General features: G+C 45.3%; 1 protein-coding gene across 3 annotated transcripts in view; it reads right to left on the minus strand.

Moving 5' to 3' along the window:
• trappc9 (trafficking protein particle complex subunit 9) overlaps positions 1 to 13,685 on the minus strand; it is a 292,659-nt gene that overhangs the window by 77,241 nt on the left and 201,733 nt on the right. For all 3 annotated transcript variants that reach the window (XM_014177784.2, XM_014177781.2, XM_014177782.2), the window contains one exon: positions 1,289 to 1,442. In XM_014177784.2, coding sequence (XP_014033259.1) covers positions 1,289 to 1,442 — 154 coding nt within the window. The remainder of the gene's footprint in view (positions 1 to 1,288; positions 1,443 to 13,685) is intronic.

Below are 13,685 nucleotides of genomic sequence, written 5' to 3' on the forward strand. Positions count from 1 at the left end.
CAGACAAAGTAACACCACAGTTAGAATGACTAGAACAGAAAGTCCCCAGCATGGCAGAACTAGAATATGGAGTGAGGAGAGATGATGTGTAGAGCTGCCTGTCACACAGGCTCCTACAGGGCATGGTGCTGAAAGCTGCAGATGTGGCACACAGACACTGTGACATTGAACTAGGCTGGAGGAAACTACAACTCCGTTCTGACGTCCATCCGTCCACCCAACTGTCTCCGGGCCTGGCGTCACCGTGACGTGCCTGTGTCCTTGCCGTGTGGACGGGTACAGGGACGGGGGCTGGGGACAGGAATGGTTGGGTAGTGAATGGGAGATATTCTATTAATGCTAGGCCAAGTTGCATGGTAAGGAAAGCAGTGAGTTAAAGTGTTATTGAACACCTCCTAAATCAGAACTAGGATATAAACAATGCATGTTATTATGAATAAATGCCAAGCCAAGTGACCCAGATAATATTATGAGATTGCAACCCTTCTGGTCACAGTCTTAGTTTTCTATACTTAAAAACTAATTTCTTTCTGCAAAAGTTTTTCCAACATAATTTCAGTGCTTGGTTGGAGATGGTGTCGTGTCTTTTTGTGAGGAGGAAGCCGACGGTTTAAACGGCACACTAACTAGACCTGCATTATCCTGTCCGGGAGAAGGTTTTAATATCTCTCCTAATATGATGGACAAGCCTCAATAACAATCACACGCCCCAGTTCAGAGCTGAGCTGACTTCTGTCATGCACAGCTCTCTGACCTACCCTCTGAGAAAAAAACGACATTAGCTAGTAACATCAAATACTGCCGTCCCTCCTGTCCGCGCACACACATGCACTCTGCTGCCAAACCGCTCGCAGATCAAACAAATGCATACAATCACAGGAGTGTTTATGCATTACTAAAATGGAAAATACAATATGAAGGCAAGTTCAACAGCACAGGGACTCCGATGAATTATTAATTGTACACTTCCTCCCTGTAACAACTTGACAGGCCATTCTAAACAACACTGAGTCTGTGTATTGGTAGCAGCCCCCTCATTACCTAAGAGGTTCTGATGGAGCGCCCTGCCTGCATATTGACTAGGGATGTGTCTCAAATCGCACCTTATTCCCTATATAGTGCACTACCTTTTCTTCAGGGCCCAGGGCTGCACGCACATTTGGCCATACGTTCTTCCATCTGTCAGTGCAGTAGAACAGACACACACCCTAGCCAGGGGACCTCCAGATGTAGCATCTAGATGCCTTCTAATAGGGTTCTGTATACATCCAACAACAACAAAGGATATGATGTTCCAGGTGATGCCAAGGGTGCTGTTGATCGTAGAGGCCTGGGCGTGAAGCCTCTCCTCCTCCAGCAGTTTGGGGTTGGTGTAGCGCACGGCCTCCTGGTCCGGCTGGGGCAACGTGTCAAAGTCAAACTTATCCACCTGGATCGCCATCCTAGAGGGGAGGGAGAGAGGAGAGGAGAGAAAAGGTTAGACACACAGGAGACAGAGACTTGAGTATTACTGAGCCATCCTACAGGGGCAGAGGAGAGAGCAAAGGTTGGACATACAGGAGACAGACCCCCAACGGCACTGCCCCGCTCAGAGGAAAAACAGTAGCACTTGATTCAACAACATCATAAGTATTGTTTTTGTTTGCAAATAACTGGTCTCACTTCTCAGTTTGTGCTAGAAAGTATTTCAGCAGGTAGTCTACACACTAAACTCCAACCAGAACATATTGGTCAGATGATCAGATCAAATCATTTGATCAGGGAAGTTCCTTGTATTTGGTTTGGATTTACTGACATTTTAAAAGCAGAGATCAAAAGTATAAACAGTCTCCCTCTGAAAACATGAACATGTTGAGATATAAAGAAAGACAGTAAACTATTGGCGATACGCTGACAGAGGAGGAAGAAGGAAAGTGAAGCTTAGCCACAGACAACATTATATTTCAGTTCACCATTCAAATCAAGATGGTTAAGTGTGTGGATCTATTCATTCCATTCCATATAAATATAAAGGTGATCAATGGGGAACAGACCACAGAAGAACTCAATGTAAACATACTGTATGGCTTTGACAAGACAGACAGGAGTCAGTGGTGGAAAGTATGGAGTCTCCAGCCAGGGGCTTTTTAAAGACAGCACAGACATATATTGCAGATAGATTGTAGCTTCCATCAATTTAATTGTCTGCATCTTTTCCAATCACCCATATACATTTTTGGTAAATATCCATTGCATTTGGAAAGTATTCAGACCCCTTGACTTTTTCCACATTTTGTTACGTTACAGCACAACTCTAAAATGGATTAAATCGTGTTTTTCCCTCACCAATATACATACAAGGTCTGGTTCATCCTCGGGAGCAATTTCAAAACGCCTGAAGGTACCACGTTCATCTGTACAAACAATAGTACGCAAGTATAAACACCATGACGCAGCCGTCATACCGCTCAGGAAGGAGACGCGTTCTGTCACCTAGAGATGAACGTACTTTGGTGCAAAAAGTGCAAATCAATCCCAGAAGATGCTGGAGGAAACCGGTACAAAAGTATCTATATCCACAGTAAAACGAGTCCTATATCGACAAAACCTGAAAGGCCGCTCAGCAAGGAAGAAGCCACTGATCCAAAATCACCATAAAAAAAAGCCATACTACGGTTTGCAACTGCACATGGGGACAAAGGTAGTACTTTTTGGAGAAATGTCCTTTGATCTGAAGAAACAAAAATAGAACTGTTTGGCCATAATGACCATCGTTATGTTTGGAGGAAAAAGGGGGAGGCTTGCAAGCCGAAGAACAACATCCCAACCGTGAAGCACGGGGGTGGCAGCATCGTGTTGTGGGGGTGCTTTGCTGCAGGAGGGACTGGTGCACTTCACAATATAGATGGCATCATAAGGAAGGAAAATGATGTGGATATATTGAAGCAACATCTCAAGACATCAGTCAGGAAGTTAAAGCTTGCTCGCAAATGGGTCTTCCAAATGGACAATGACCTCAAGCATACATCCAAAGTTGTGGAAAAATGGCTTCAGGACAACAAAGGTATTGGAGTGGCCGTCACAAAACCCTGACCTCAATCCCATAGAAAATGTGTGGTCAGAACTGAAAAAGCATGTGCGAGCAAGGAGGCCTACAAACCTGACTCAGTTACACCAGCTCTGTCAGGAGGAATGGGCCAAAATTCACCCAACTTATTGTGGGAAGCTTGTGGAAGGCTACCCAAAATGTTTGACCCAAGTTAAACAATTTAAAGGCAATGCCACCAAATACTAATTGAGTGTATGTAAACTTCTGACCCACTGGTAATGTGATGAAAGAGACAAAAGCTGAAATAAATAATTCTCTCTATTATTCTGACATTTCACATTCTTAAAATAAACTGGTGTTCCTAACTGACCTAAGACAGGGCATTTTTACTTGGATTAAATGTCAGGAACTGTGAACAACTGAGTATAAATGTATTTGGCTAAGGTGTATGTAAACTTCCCACTTCAACTGTATGTCCACATTTCATCAGTGAATGAAACACTGGTGTGCTCTTCTCTGATGCCATCCATCCATCCTGATCCTGCTACTGTTCTGTTCTCAGTGGCCTGGCAGGAGACCAGTCTACCAACCAGCCCAGACCACTGATAAATTATGTATCTAGTTAGACCAAACACCCTGAGGCTCCCAGCTTCCCGCTCCACGGTGTGTGTTTATGTATGTCGGTGTGTGTATGTGGTCAGGTTCATTTACTAACAGGAGGCAAAGAGAGTTCATGGCCTGAGGTTAAAGCAACAGAGACACATCCAGGATTCAGTTCTGTATGCCTCTCAAAAACAAACGTCTTACTATTTACTGGGGGCAACATTCATGCCTTAAAAGTATCAGTTGGATGCAGCCTGAACAGTCTAGAACATTGACACTGCACCGTGCGGGTCGAGAAGGAAGGCAGTGGAGGAAGACAACCGGAAAAGGGAGAGAGGGATGCAGAAAAGGAGAGGTGAACATTTCTGCTCCCGGGGCCTGCATGGTGTTAAGCGATAGAGAGAGGGAAGAAGGGAGGGAGAGAGAGGAAGAAAAAAGAAGAGAGAAGACGAGGTGAAAGTGTCTGCTCGCAGGGCCTGCATGGTGTGAAGCGATGCAAAAGGCATCAGATTCAAACTCTGTTTCTGCTGTGTTATCCAATAGACAACTCCCATGCAGTCCGCCGTCTTAGCCAATAGCCACTTCCCCTGCTGGCCTGCCATAGCCAATAAGAGCCCACGGAAGGAGACGACACAACCTGCCCCGCACTGGGTTGGCCACCTGTGGACCTCACAGAGGAGTGATTCAAGGCTAGACTTTTCCCAGATCTCTTTCTGTTGTCGTACATGATACTATCCACTCAAACAGATCAGTCACACTCTGGAGTAGAAAGGAAGTCAAATCCTCTCCTCTGCACGCATACTGGTGTCTATCTACCATTCCACTAACTCTGTGAAGTAACTGTTAAAATAATGCATTATCCCTGATTATCTCTCTAGCAGAATCAGATTTCATCTGTCTTGGCTCTTTGTTTTATTTCATTCATTCATCTATCACTTAAACTGCATTATAACATTGTCGATTTTAAATCAATATTTTAAACCAATATAAAACCTACGAGCATGTTATTTCTGGCCTGTGTGTAGTTAATGGTGATGGATGTGGTAGTAAATGAACAGGCCGTGACAGAGAAATTGATTCCCCCAGCAAAGTGAAAGTGATGACGGTGTCTGAGGACAACAGTCAAATCACAAAGACATTCAGAGAAACAGCTGCAGGGCCCAGGTTTTTTATCACCGGCCAAATCTTTATGACACTTTATAACTAGTGACTGTCTGTCTCCTTCACTTCCTCTCGCTCTGTTTCTTTCCTTCTCTTGTCAGGCTCTTAGATATTCTCTCTCTCTCTCTCTCTCTCTCTCTCTCTCTCTCTCTCTCTCAATCTCACTGCCATTTTGAACTATTTCATGTGACTGAAGGTACAAACTGGAGAGCAAATCAAGTGCACCTATAGGCCTACCGCTGGCAAATCAGATAGCTCAGATCCCTGTGTCTGCAGCTTCCACCAGCCCACAGCGAAGTTGATGGTCCACTACTGCAGCTAGCGATTGGAACGAGGTGCAACAAACACTCAAACTGGACAGTTTTATCTCCATCTCTTCATTCAAAGACTCAATCATGGACACTCTTACTGACAGTTGTGGCTGCTTTGTGTGATTTCCCTTTGTGCCGTTGTCTGTAAACAATAATGTTGCTACCATGTTCTTATGTTGTGTTGCTGCCTTGCTATGTTGTCGTCTTAGGTCTCTCTTTATGTAGTGTTGTCTCTTATGTTTTGTCCTATATTTATGTTATATATTTTATTTAAAATTATAATAATCCCAGCCCCCATCCACACAGGAGGTCTTTTGCCTTTTGGTAGGTTGTCATTGTAAATAAGAATTTGTTCTTAACTGAGTTGCCTAATTAAATAAAGGTTAAATAATAAATAAATAAAAAATCTCTCAGCTTATTAAGTAAAAAGGTGTCCATTTCCATTTTCTCTGCTTGGTACCACAACTCTGGGTCGATATATTGATGTGTGTGTTCATCTGTGGATCTCAGCTAAGAGATACTCAGCTCACTGGTCCCAGAGGAGCTGTATCTATACGTACAGAGAACACCGTGCAGTTCACACAGTCACAACCAACAGACCGCTCTCTGTGTGTGTGTGTGTGTGTGTGTGTGTGTGTGTGTGTGTGTGTGTGTGTGTGTGTGTGAAAGAAAGAAAGAAAGAAAGACATTTTTTTATAGGGCCCTATAAAATCTGAGTTGCGGAAAACAGACAGAATCCAGATATTAAAACGGAATTCTACAATATTCAAAAATATATTGAACTTAACAGGAAATCAACTAAATGTATTGAACTTATTAGAAAGTGCATTACTTTACCCAAGTTAATCATAAGACATGAACAAAATGCATCAGTGATTTGTGTTTTCCTGCAACTTTCTGAAATGGCACAGGAATGGCCGGTACGTGTAGTCTACTCTGCTTAGCCGTTAGCGATAACGCTAATTACGACCGTCTGTCGTCTGTCGGTACATGGAAAGGCTTTCCGACAAACCTCAATTAAATGTCAACTGCAAAGTAGCTTATGCCTACCTGGCAGAATGATATCATGACTATTTGCATCAATCCAGTGGCCATTTGTTTTGCAATCACATGAGAGCTACAGAAATACCGCTAACCAATCACATGAGAGCTACAGAAACACCGCTAACCAATCGCATGAGAGCTACAGAAACACCGCTAACCAAACAATGGTCTGGCTGGTACCCAGCTGAATACACCCACAAGTCTACATTCTTACAATTGTCCCAGACCTCAAAAGTGTTCCTGATGCGGTATAAGCATTGATATGGACTTAGAACATTAAATGTTTTTCTATAAAAAAAAAGAGATTTTGAAAGTGAAAACATGAAAAAAATAAAACAGAATCACGCAAAAAACAAGAGCCCTAGTGTGAGTGTGGCTGCAAGAGACTGTGTGCTCTCTGAACACACACCGTCCTCCAAATGATGAATCCCCACACACACGAGAAACATTGTGTGTATTAAGCAGTGAGCATCCAGAAGCCAGAGGTGGAAAGGTGAGAAAGGGAACGCTACTGTAGTTTAATTAGGATCTGAATCAGCAGCTTTGATGTGTAATACTCTGCTGCATTCTATAGTCTTCAGACAACAGCTTTACAGCTGTATACCTAAGATGGTACTTGTTAAATCCTATACACTAACTGAACAGGAATTAAAAAGTGTACCTAATGAGAGGGACAAATGTCAGTCTTTAAGCAATGTGTGGATGTCCATCTCTTTGTATTGCTTGGTTTATATGACTGCCTGGAGTGTGCACACACCCACCCACACACACCCACCAAACCCACCCACACACCAAACCCAGAGGGAGGGAGGAAGAGCAATGCAATTATCATTTCACAGGCCTCCGTTACAAAGGACAGCAGAAATTAAATACCAATTAAGAGCTCGGGGCAGACAAACGAGAAGCTCCGGCTTTAAATGCAACACACGCACGTACAGTAGGCAGGCACACACACAGTCCACCGGAGGCTGCTGAGGGGAGGACGGCTCATAATAATGTCTGGAACGGAGCGAATGGAATGGATCAAACACCTGGAAACCATAAGTGGTGCTGGATTTATGTCCCTGACTGAAGTCCCATCTTTAAACCAGCACTGCTTTCATTTCTTCAGTCACATTGAGCCACCAAATGCCTTGTTCCAACAACGCAAATAGTCAATGAGATTGTTCTTTTGTGCATAAACATAGAATAGGTACTGCAATTAGACTACTAACAATTCTGTACATTTCCCAAATTAGGTCACGTCTCAAACAGTTGCAAAGACAGAAGCCTATACACCTCATGTCTAACAGTGGGATAGAGCCTACTGCATAGCCCTGCTGCTGGACAGGGAAGGGTTAACAACAATCTCATTTCTTCTCAACCACTGCCGCGCTTCTCTTATGAATTGATTGTGGCGTCTTGCAGGGTTTAAACATAATCTATTCTATTACTGCGGTCTGAGAAGGCAGGGAGGACTAGGGGCCGCCTTCGAGGGTCTTCAGACCTAATCCCCATCCAAGATCACCCTCCCTTCATTCCCTCCACCTCCAGACCATATCACCCCCTCCACCTCCAGACCATATCACCCTTCCTCCACCCTCCTCTACCTCCCTCCACCTCCAGACCATATCACCCCCTCCACCTCCAAACCATATCACCCTTCCTTCACCCTCCTCTACCTCCCTCCACCTCCAGACCATATCACCCTCCTCTACCTCCATCCACCTCCAGACCATATCACCCTCCTCTACCTCCCTCCACCTCCAGACCATATCACCCCCTACTCCACCTCCAGACCATATCACCCTCCTCTCTCCCTCCATGACCTCACCCTCCTCTACCTCCCTCCACCTCCAGACCATATCACCCTTCCTACACCCCCCTCTACCTCCCTCCACCTCCAGACCATATCACCCTCCTCTACCTCCATCCACCTCCAGACCATATCACCCCCTCCACCTCCAGACCATATCACCCTCCTCTACCTCCCTCCACCTCCAGACCATATCACCCTCCTCTACCTCCCTCCACCTCCAGACCATATCACCCTCCTCTACCTCCCTCCACCTCCAGACCATATCACCCTCCTCTACCTCCCTCCACCTCCAGACCATACACCCCTCTACCTCCCTCCACCTCCAGACCATATCACCCTCCTCTTCCTCCCTCCACCTCCAGACCATATCACCCTTCCTACACCCCCATCTCCCTCCACCTCCAGACCATATCACCCTCCTCTACCTCCCTCCACCTCCAGACCATATCACCCTTCCTACACCCCCCCATCTCCCTCCACCTCCAGACCATATCACCCTCCTCTACCTCCCTCCACCTCCAGACCATATCACCCTTCCTACACCCTCCTCTACCTCCCTCCACCACCAGACCATATCACCCTCCTCTACCTCCATCCACCCCAGACCATATCACCCTCCTCTTCCTCCCTCCACCTCCAGACCATATCACCCTTCCTTCACCCCCCCATCTCCCTCCACCTCCAGACCATATCACCCTCCTCTTCCTCCCTCCACCTCCAGACCATATCACCCTTCCTTCACCCTCCTCTTCCTCCCTCCACCTCCAGACCATATCACCCTCCTCTACCTTATAGAGCATGAATATGTTCATGCATGTCACCTGGGAGAGAGCACATGAAATCATGTATATTTTATTCATACAGTAAGATAATTAACATTTGAATGGGTTTTAGCTTCCTGCTGCCTCCATTCAATGTGAACATCACCCTGCAATACTCATTGCATACGGGGAATGGGGAAATGTGAACACTGTTACCACTTTAAAAGCAATGGCTTTGCTGTAACTGGGCTAGGGAACGATGCCCAAGGGAATATGTAGTGACACAGGTAGCTAGTTTATGTGTGCAGGCATAAATACAAATATATATTTATATACTATAAATACAAGCACAGTTCGAATCCCCGAGCCAACAAGGTGAAGAATCTGTCCATGAGCAAGGCACTTAAGTCTAATTGTTCCAGTGTCACTGTTGATCATGGCTGAGCCTGGCCGTGACCTCCGTGACCTCACTCTCCGATGGTGTCTCAGGGGGAGTTGGGATATACAAAAAACACATTTCCAATTCACACATGCCTATACATGATTTATTTTTTTAACACACACACACACACACACACACACACACACACACACACACACACACACACACACACAGTAGCCCTCTCTAACAGCCAGACCTACTTCATGGGTGTAATAACATGGTCCTGATGGAGACAGTTTTCTGTGGAATGACCTCTGTGTTTAAATGATGTGATGCCTGGGACCAACAGCACACGATAACTACATTAGATTGTGAGGGAGTCCATTTCAGCCCTGCTCTGAAATGCTGTGAATCATCTGATTGCTGTAAGTGTCGGTTTGTCTGAATATGTCGGGCTTGGAGAAAAACTAACACACACGGAGGAAGGGAGAGAAGGGCACGCACACACACGCACGCACACACACACACACGCACACACACACACACACACACACGCACACACACACACACACACACACACACACACACACACACACACACACACACACACAGTAGCGTTGCGTCACGGGGGTGGGTAAGAAGAAAAGAAACTGACAACTACAATTCCCCTTTTCACTCACAGATGTATATCATAATCTGATCATGCAATTATGTCTTCTGGTTCTCCCATCTTAGACCTACAAATGTTACCAATTATAATTATACACACATCCATCTTTTCCTTTGATTATTCAACCAGCAGAGCAGAACACTTCATCTTAACCTGCACATGAATCCATTAGAGAGAGAGAGAGCCAGAGAGAAAGAGGATGGGAATGGGGGACAAAAGAGAGCGAGAAGCAGCGACAAAAGATAAGTGTTTCTATCAAAGTGTTTCTGCTGCCGCTTTAACAGTCAGTGACTGCACTGGGGTGAGGCTGAGAGGAAAATAGAAAAATCAGCAATGTGTGTGTGTGTGACTGAGTGTGTGTGTGACTGAGTGTGTGTGTGTGTGTGTGTGTGTGTGAGACTGAGTCTGTGTGTGTGACTGAGTGTGTGTGACTGTGTCTGTGTGACTGTGTGTGTGCGACTGAGTGTGTGTAAGGCGCGACAGTGTGTGTGTGCGCGCGCGACAGTGTGTGTGTGCGCGCGCGACAGTGTGTGTGTGCGCGCGACAGTGTGTGTGTGTGTGTGTGTGTGTGGCGTGACAGTGTGTGTGTGCGCGTGTGACAGTGTGTGTGTGTGCGACAGTGTGTGTGCGTGCGACAGTGTGTGTGTGCGTGCGACAGTGTGTGTGTGCGTGCGACAGTGTGTGTGTGCGTGCGACAGTGTGTGTGTGTGCGACAGTGTGTGTGTGTGCGACAATGTGTGTGTGTGCGACAGTGTGTGTGTGTGCGACTGAGCCCAGGGTTCTATTTTTAGCTCACATGCTTGAGCTCATGTGCTGACAGTGAGGCGGGCGGTGTGGAGGCGGGCGAGAGCAAGACGCTATTTTTAGACTGCATGCGGCTGACTCCCCGTAACACCCGGTTACCAGCAGCCTCAGGGCCGACTTCATCTCCATCAATACCGGTCCTGCTGTATCACGTGCACACGCACACACACACACCTCTATCAGATAGGCAGCTGTAGAAACAGATCTATATGAACAATTACAGTATGGATATACAGCATGGACATGACTCAGTGCAGGAATCTGCTAATGAATTGATCAACATGCTATCTAAATTCAGTCAATGCAGAGTTTGCAGACAGGGACATTATAGAGCGCGGGGTTTCTCTCAATGAGGACAAACAAAGCTTTGAGAACACACTGTTGGATGTTGAAATGATACGCTTCATTAGTGAATTATCTAGTAGGTTGGTATATCTAATGATAAAACATCTGTTTGGGTTTCAACTAGATGAGATTATAGCTGTGAATGAATTGGATTAGAGGTAGATGTTGCCTGGCCTGAGGGTTTCAACTGTTTACAAGTTTCAGAAGACAAAGCAAATATAATACTATGATTCTGAATGTGTTTTGATACTACAGCACTATATATTTCTCAACTTACTTACATTTTGATGCTATCACACACCACATACACACACACACAGAGACACACACACACACACACACACACACACACACACACACACACACACACACACACACACACACACACACACACACACACACACACACACACACACACACACACACACACACACACACACACACACACACACAGGTGAGCAGGGATCTTGATGGTCCCACACCTAAATCCCCTCCTAGTGGATAGTGGTGCTAGTTGGGGAGGGTGGGAGCCTCTATAAAAATATCATTACATTTCCATAATGAATGTGTCCCCAGATGGACCCATTTTCCAAAAGGAAGGAAGGAGAGGGGAAAAACATGTTTAGGAAAAACATTTATCCTCACAGCAAATTCACACAGCATCACTGAGGTGTTTTTTTCCCCCTGGATGTGAAGTGAACCTTCCGCAGTAGGAAGTGAACCTCAGAACATTCAGGTCTCATCTCTATCGCAGAGGAAGCGCCAAAACCCTGCACGCACGCACACACAAACCACAGTCCCCATCTCCTCAGCAGACAGATATTACAGAGCATCGCAAGGAAATGGTCGAATAATATTCTCTGCCTTCTTGTAAGACGCACAGGAGAGTGGATAAGTGGTCACCATGGAAACCATCTTTGCGTGACACACACGTGTTGGTGCCGATAGGCATGTGTAAACAGAAAGAGGTCTGACTGAGTCTGTGTGAGTAAAGTGAGAAACAGCAGTCACCACTTGCTGGGGTGCCAGAGGAGGTCTCTTTCTCGCTCTCTCTAAGCTGTATCACATATCCAGGACACATCCAGGACGCATCCAGGACGCATCCAGGACGCCATCCCACGTGTCTGCCTAAAGATATAGTCACAGTATGCAGATGCTGGCAAAACTATCACGTCTTTAATGAAAAAAGGCCAAAACATAGACTGATAATAACACATTTGCAAACGAGCCTAGTGTCATTTAAACAACCTCACCAGCCAGTAGCTGGGAAAAGATTCATTTCAGATTCGTGTGCAATGGGCTGTTGTTTCAAAGTTCTCTATCACCCATGTCTGTATAATGGGCCGCCACCACCACCACAGAGCTGGAAGACCAAAACCTCAGCACAGACCTGTGATTCAAACAAACGCTTCAGGTCACGCAGGACATTTTTATTTATTTCACCTTTATTTAATTTTATTTTGACTTTACAGTCAAAACTGTTCGCTGCTCAGGCACCCCAATGGTGGAACAAGCTCCCTCACGACGCCAGGACAGCGGAGTCAATCACCACCTTCCGGAGACACCTGAAACCCCACCTCTTTAAGGAATACCTAGGATAGGATAAAGTAATCCTTCTAACCCCCCCTTAAAAGATTTAGATGCACTATTGTAAAGTGGTTGTTCCACTGGATATCATAAGGTGAATGCACCAATTTGTAAGTCGCTCTGGATAAGAGCGTCTGCTAAATGACTTAAATGTAAAAAAATGTAAATGTATTTAACCAGGTAGGCAAGTTGAGAACAAGTTCTCATTTACAATTGCGACCTGGCCAAGATAAAGCAAAGCAGTTCGACAACATACAACAACACAGAGTTACACATGGAGTAAAACAAACATACAGTCAATAATACAGTAGAAAAATAAGTCTATATACAATGTGAGCAAATGAGGTGAGATAAGGGAGGTAAAGGCAAAAAGGCCATGGTGGCAAAGTAAATACAATATAGCAAGTAAAACACTGGAATGGTAGATTTGTAGTAGAAGAAAGTGCAAAGTAGAAATAGAAATAACGGGGTGCAAAGGAGCAAAATAAATAAATAAATACAGTAGGGGAAGAGGTAGATGTTTGGGCTAAATTATAGATGGACTATGTACAGGTGCAGTGATCTGTGAGCTGCTGGTGCTTAAAGCTAGTGAGGGAGATAAGTGTTTCCAGTTTCAGAGATTTTTGTAGTTCGTTCCAGTCATTGGCAGCAGAGAACTGGAAGGAGAGACGGCCAAAGGAGGAATTGGCTTTGGGGGTGACCAGAGAGATATACCTGCTGGAGTGCGTGCTACAGGTGGGTGCTGCTATGGTGACCAGTGAGTGGAGATAAGGGGGGACTTTACCTAGCAGGGTCTTGTAGATGACCTGGAGCCAGTGGGTTTGGCGACAAGTATGAAGCGAGGGCCAGCCAACGAGAGCGTACAGGTCGCAGTGGTGGGTAGTATATGGGGCTTTGGTGACAAAACGGATGGCACTGTGATAGACTGCATCCAGTTTGTTGAGTAGGGTATTGGAGGCTATTTTGTAAATGACATCGCCGAAGTCGAGGATCGGTAGGATGGTCAGTTTTACGAGGGTATGTTTGGCAGCATGAGTGAAGGATGCTTTGTTGCGAAATAAGAAGCCAATTCTAGATTTAACTTTGGATTGGAGATGTTTGATGTGAGTCTGGAAGGAGAGTTTACAGTCTAACCAGACACCAAGGTATTTGTAGTTGTCCCCATATTCTAAGTCAGAACCGTCCAGAGTA

The sequence above is a fragment of the Salmo salar genome, chromosome ssa27 (genome assembly GCF_905237065.1).
Source record: "Salmo salar chromosome ssa27, Ssal_v3.1, whole genome shotgun sequence".
Lineage (NCBI taxonomy): Eukaryota > Metazoa > Chordata > Actinopteri > Salmoniformes > Salmonidae > Salmo > Salmo salar.